General features: G+C 38.8%; 1 protein-coding gene across 2 annotated transcripts in view; it reads left to right on the top strand.

Moving 5' to 3' along the window:
* The first annotated feature begins 245 nt into the window (after positions 1-245).
* Positions 246-6,873, top strand: part of LOC138058259 (cytochrome P450 20A1-like) — a 31,925-nt gene continuing 25,297 nt past the window's right edge. Inside the window, exons 1-6 of one of the 2 annotated variants that reach the window (XM_068904202.1) lie at positions 246-431; positions 2,086-2,138; positions 3,866-4,035; positions 4,219-4,364; positions 5,378-5,545; positions 5,776-5,854. In XM_068904202.1, coding sequence (XP_068760303.1) covers positions 336-431; positions 2,086-2,138; positions 3,866-4,035; positions 4,219-4,364; positions 5,378-5,545; positions 5,776-5,854 — 712 coding nt within the window. In that variant the 5' untranslated portion in view covers positions 246-335. Of the gene's footprint in view, positions 432-1,907; positions 2,139-3,865; positions 4,036-4,218; positions 4,365-5,377; positions 5,546-5,775; positions 5,855-6,873 lie in introns of both variants that reach the window. The other variant, XM_068904273.1, reaches the window with a different exon arrangement.

Genomic DNA, 6,873 nt, shown 5'->3' with positions numbered 1-6,873 from the left:
GTGGCAAGTCCAGCCACCGTATACGATTCCGACCGGAATACCTTGATTTTGGGTGTATTTAATCGCTATTTTAACGGAAAATAGAGGAAATAACAATTTTAAGTAAGGTAATTTTGTTTTTAAGATGAAAGGGCTAGAAAAACAATATGAATGTACCCAGCCGTTGTAAAATTTGTCGTCGTATTCGATTGAGGTTCCCAGTTGGTTGTGGGTAATGTCATGTAGAAAACAGCGTTTCAGCGGCTATCACCCATAGTAGGAACTCGAGTGAATCGGATGGGTCATCCTGGGTTATTGTCTTTTCGATTTGTATTTGCCCTTCATCGCCGTTCCAGATGTTCCCGTCTCATCTTTCTGTGACTGACCTGGGTGTCTTTGCGGTAGCGATGGTTTTTGGTTTGGTAGTGGTCCTTCTTTCCTTGTTCGACTTTGTAAGTACCTTGAGTTGTTCCTCTGCGTTTTGTTCGGCACGTGACATTAATTTGTTAATCCATCCCGTCTTGGAAACGTGTGAAACTGGAGAAAATAGGTGCAGTGGTTAAAATTTTCACGGTACCTTGGTTTTGCTGTAAAAATTCCATGCTAAATTGCAGAAATACACGAATTCCGACTGAATATAGTCAGCAAATCTTCACAGTGATCGAGAACTTTACTCCAGGGGCCGGTTGCTCGCTTCCCGCGGCATTAAGCTGGCCTCCTCGCAAGCCTCGCGTCTTCGCTCGGCTTGCTCGTTGGCAATAGGCCACTCTCGAAAATACCATAATAATCTTTGTCTGTCCCCCCAAATCTTGCATAAGCATTATTTCCAGTTTCTCTTGGGACTTACAATGGTCCCAAGAGAAAACAAAAACAATGCGCATGCAAAATTTTGGGGGAAAAACAAAGAGTATTATGGTATTTTCCGAAGTGGCCTATGAGATATACATACAATAAGTAATGAGTAACATGTAATATTTGTGTGGTTGTGCCACAGAGATACGTGACTTCCTTTCGGTGTATGTGTCACGAACTATTGTGACAAAAGATAAGGGGGACAAAAACGTGCAATAGAATTGACAAGCAATGTTTGCTGCATGGTTACAAGCAATATTGTCTGGGGAACGCCTGCTTATCGCTTATTGTACACCGGAACTTTTCCGCCAGAAGGGATCAAAGCTGTCCTTGGAAGACCCAAAGACGTGAATGTTTGGTCCCTAGGGATGCTATTGTTCGTAATAATCAATCCGGATTTGAAGTACCCTTATCAGTTTGAGTTGGAAAAGGTTCAAACCACAAATTACCTTTCTGTGTTGGAGAGGCTCATTTCTAAAAATGAGAAGCCGGCTCACTCTGATCACTAATGCATGCACATTTCCGTCTGCGCAAAATGTAGACCACCGCAAAGACTGGATCAGCAACTTATAACAAAAAATTATTCTGCCGTTCTGGGGTGTTTTTCATCTGCATGTAGCAGCATAATGTGTGGTCTTAACTGAAGCTGTCAATTCTGTTGCGTAGTTGGCATGTTCCATGAAGTGTTTTTGTGTCTTTATCTTTTGTCACAATAGTTTCGTGACACGTACACCGATAGGAAGTCACATATCTCCAGGGCCGTAGCCAGAAAAAACATATGACTGAGGCAATGTCCATGGTTAAATTCTCTTCAGAGGTATTTTAGGTTTTTATAATGAGGACATTTTAAAGACAACATTGAAATCGTGCTCTATTAAAAAAAAAAATATGAAAAAATGACTGAGGCAAGTGCCTCGGTTTGCCTTGTACTGGCTACGGCCCTGGTCTCTGTGGCACAACCCCACAAATATTACATATTACTCATTACTTATTGTATTTATACATGTATCATTTATGTTCTAACATTTTTCTGTCTTTTAGGATTTGGGTTGATTTTCCACAGTTCTGTCTTTTAGGATTTGGGGTGATTTTCCATGGTTCTGTCGTTCCATGGTTCCGCCGTTCCAGATTTTAGGGTCGCCCAAAGATATGGGTCCAGCGCAATTGAATGATCACCAGCTCTGAGAAGGAGTTGACATTACAATGTATGCTTTATTAATACACAACACAATGAGAGTTATTGCTCTCTTTCAGAGGGGCACATCAAAAGGCCCATCAATCCCAGGAGAGGAACCATCAGATCCAGAGTAAGAAGTTAAGGATTCCTCTCTGAGGGGTTTCCTTTTGTTTCATATTTTTTTTGTTGTATACTTATTAACAGTAGCTTTTACTTTTCATCCAATTTTAAATCCTTGTTTTACCACATACATACATACATACATGCATTCATACATTCATACATACATACATACATACATACATACATACATACATACATACTTTATTGATACTCTCTTAAACAGGGCTTTTCAGTCACAATGTTAACTATTACATAATACTGGTAATTAAGAAAACTTACAGTATTTACAGTAATTTAATTACATTCAAAATATATTCAACTTTATTCAATTTGAATCAAAATATATTCAAAAATATTTCGTATTAAACATAAATTATTTTTAAAAAGTGGCTGCTTAAAACTATTAAATTATTTAGTATTTTTAATATTATCGGCTAGCCTATTCCATTCCCTTGGACCCTGAAAGTAAAATGCCCTTTACTCCATTGACAATGTACGTCTGGGGACCACAAAGTTGTTGCATCCCCTTCTGTTCATGTTGTGAACTGCTGAATCTTCGTATCATACTCTTTGATATCTACAATGTACTGGATAGGTAACTTCTAAACCACGAAGTCACAGAAGCTTTGGTAATTTTTAACAACAGATTATGATCGAGGCTGTCAAAAGCTTTTAACATATCAAGCAGTACTACTAACAAGATTGCATTTTCATCAATACTGCCTTAAAATTGTTGTCTGTAACGTTTGAGGGCAGTTTCTGTCAAATGCATTTTCATGTTACCACTTTGAAAAGTCAATAGTTTATCATGCGTGTGCCAGGATTTTTCGTAGCGCTATGTTGATATCCGAAGATGTTCAAAGACTTTCGTCTAGGCATTACAACGATCCATGCATTGAATATTAATTATGTTATAAGATAATACAGAATTCGGAGGAAGTCGATCATCACATGGATTTTTATTTTCTCTTACTGGTTTCGGTTTCTTTAAATAATTAATATTTCAAGTGTCAGTCAATGCTGTAATAATGCTTGTAATGTTTCTACCAGGCTTGAGTAGGCATGACATAAACATTTTCCATCTGCAGCGGTGACAATCACACCTTAAGTGTGACGCTTGGCAGGTAAATAAATAAATATTTTACTCACCGGCTGGGAGGTCTGTATAAGGAAAAAGTGTGCCCAAGGTCTTGAGTACGGCCCAAGGGCACAGTTTTTAACTATACAGACCGACCTTAGCCGGGGAATAACATATTTATTTTAAATTTTCTGCTTTTTTTTTTCTGAAAATGAACATGGTAAACTAGTTTGCAAGAAGCATTTCTACGCACACTACGTCCCACTGGCACAGTTGAAATGAACTGAAAAAAGCGTGCTGTTCGCTCATGACACGACAGTCCCCTGAAACCAAAATTGCATCATTAACCCTTTGACATCCATTTTACTCTGTCTAACGCCAGATGATTTTACTCGTAAATGGGGAACCCCTGTTAGTCAATAGGTTAAACACAAAATAATTAATTGCAAATCCATAACTTGGTAACTATTTTAATGCAAGGATCGGTGAGTTGTGACTGCTAAAACGTATAATACCTTAGACATTCACCAGAAAAGGGAATATAAGTGACCTTAAAAGCAGCTATTTAAAAGGGAAAACTGAAACTGAAACTGGAGTAGGTTTCGCCATGAGAAAGGCAATGACAATACTGTTTCTTCCATGCCTGCCTCTTGCAGGATGGGCAATCTTATTGACATGGGAAAAGCCGGAAGTCTACATCAGTATTTAATGTTATTGCACGAGAAGTATGGTGCCGTAGCAGGATTCTGGTGGGGCAGGCAATATGTTGTGAGCTTGGCTTCCCCTGAATACTGGAAAGAAGTGCAATCCAGCTTTGACAGACCACGTAAGTGAAAGGTCTGAAGTGAGTAACTTTAAGTGTCTTCATTCAACATCTTTAAGTTTGAGTTATTTTGTACACTGTACCATTGCACAAGACTTTTGCTGGGTGTTTGATATAGATGAATCCCTTGTGCGGCCGTTCTGTTTTGAAAATGGTCTCATGAAGAACCTTTTTTCCTATTTCTAGAGGAGCTATTCAAACTGTTTGAACCTCTTATCGGTAAAAAGAGTATCCAGTATAGTAATGGACCTGGTGGCAGAAAGAGACGGCAACTTATGGACAGAAGCTTCAGTCATGAATCTGTCAAAGCCTACTATGAACATTTTGTTCTGGTAAACATGTACATGTAGTACGCATGATTGTAACAATTTTTTTTCTCAATTTTTTATAATGATGCTGTAAAGTCCTCTGATTTTCAAAGAAAATACTTTACTGAGATACATGTACTTTACTGCTATGTTAGTAGCATGCAGAATTAATCTTGGACTACATGACCTTTCATGGGCCTCATTACATCATTTCAAGGGCTGCGTGCATAACTCCTGGAAAGTGACTGATTAATCAGGTTTTTAATAATGGAAACCATTTTTTTTGCAATTACTAGATCAACTGCCATTATTACATTTGTGTACACTGTAGCTTGTAAGGTTGAAGTAAGACCAGAGTTGTTCTCTTGTTAATTACTGCATTTTTCATAATTCTGCGGAATTAATCCTCGAGTGCCAACGGCCAAACTGCGTTTTGGCTTCGATCACTCAAACTTCCGACGCCAACCACAGAGGACGAAATCAATTGATGCGTATCTAACCCACCAATCAGCATCTTTGGTTCCCATGGGACATTTGTATATGCAGACTCGACGCTGCTGGAAAGTAATGGATTCTGTGCAAATCTTTTTACTGAAGAGTTTCTAAAAACACATCAACAACGAAGGAGGCAGAGAAGACCCTGGGAATGAGGTTGTCCATTTTCCCGGCTATGTTTGGAAAAATTTGATTGATGGAAGCCAAAACGCAGTTTGGCACCGCTTGAAGGTACGATTCTGCAGAATTATGAAAATCACAGTAAAACAAGTTTCCTGAGATTGCTTATAATTAATGTGAATTTTACTTCTTTTGCTTGATAGTCATTCTTTTGCTGCATTCATGTACATTTTGCTGGTCTTTAGCAAAGGGGAAGATCATTGATTTTGCAGTGGATTAATAATTATTATAAACAAAAACAACAAATCAGGCGTAGTATTAATTTTAATATGGGACCAAACTAACATGCAGCATGTACACACTCCTATGCTTCAAGCAGGCCTTAACTACAGTACACAATAATTCTAATATCCTGTAAACAGATTGCCAAGGAAACTGCTGCTAAGTTTTCCACTAGCAGTCCTCAAGAGCATATTCCTCTGGGGAAAAGTATGATCTCTATGGCAATAAGAGCTATATCTGCTGCTGGAATGGGTCGGACATTTATGGACAGCAAGGAAATTGACAAACTTGAGGCAATGTATGAAGTGGTAAGTTATTTACTGTATTATTTCTGCAGAGTAAGAAATGTCAATCCTGTGCTGTCTTTTCTTGAGCAACATGTTTATGGCATTTCATTTTCTACTTGTTTGAGCAAAAACTGTGTGTTTTGGGGAAAAATGTACTCACATGAAACTTGAATATTGTACATCAGTTTCAAACTTTTAAAAATCCCCTTATTTTCTTCCAAAACTAATACATACACTTGTACACTTGTTAGTGTTGGCATGAGATGGAGTCTCGTCTCACTGGCCCTGCTCCTGATCCAGATAGTAAAAGAGAAAAAGATTTTCAAGAAGGTACTTTAATTTTAATGCTCACTTATAATGTACATGTACAAAATAATGTCTGCAATATGAGTGGCAGTGTTGTACCACCACAATCTATTAAGTTTTTCATCTGCTTGGTGTAGTATTGTGGGACCCTGTGCCAGAGTGCCAGGTTACTTGGCACTGAGCTTGTGTGCAGGTAATGGTGGACACGAGGAGAATTATATGAAAGGTCGTGTTAATCCAGGCCATCCGTTACTAATAACACTACACTTGGGGAGTCTTGGGAAGGGTGAAGTTGTTTCATCGCTTTAGGCACAGATGACCTCTTTAAGTCAAAATCTTGCCAAATTACCCGTAATAAATTACATTGCAAGCAGCTTCATAGCCCATCTTGTCCTGAGGTCCCTTCAAGATTTCAAGAAGGAAAAGGTGTGATGATGGACAAAAAAGAACTGTTTGTCATCTGTTTTTTTTTTCCAAAAAACTCTGTTACCTGTAAAGCCACTATGAGTTTATGGTCGACATCCATTCATTAGTGTCTTAGTGTCAGTGTTAGTCAACTGATGTTGTGGTGATAACAGAGCAACAGCTGTATCAGTGGTGGTTAACAAGATAGGTAAAGGTGTGGTTGTTACAGATTGCTGGGTTGACTAACTGTCATCGTTTCTGTCACTTCTTACTTCTGCCTACTTTCTTCTGCTAAGCCAAGACTGTCTCCTCACTTGCCTTGAGCTGTCTCTAGAGCACACTACACTCCCTGCTGCAGCTGGTTGCTATGAACCCAACTCTTGGCACTGGTGCCAGTATGTTGTTCAAGAGGTTGTATTCCATGTGTTTCGAGACATTCTTATAAGTAGTCTCTTGCCATAGAGTAGTTAAATGTGAAGATGTACGTTACTATCCTGCCATCCCTCATGCAGGGTTCAATGTCAGTGGCCAAGCCTGAACTGCCTGCATTGACTCAGCAGAATGTACACTGTTGGGAAGCCATTATGTAATGGCCAAAATGAAATTATGATTTGGCTCATTGATGGTCTACTTTATGT

The sequence above is a fragment of the Montipora capricornis genome, chromosome 1, assembly GCF_036669925.1.
Source record: "Montipora capricornis isolate CH-2021 chromosome 1, ASM3666992v2, whole genome shotgun sequence".
Lineage (NCBI taxonomy): Eukaryota > Metazoa > Cnidaria > Anthozoa > Scleractinia > Acroporidae > Montipora > Montipora capricornis.
The sequence above is the reverse complement of the archived record's forward strand: the minus strand, read 5'-3'. Positions and strand labels throughout refer to the sequence as shown.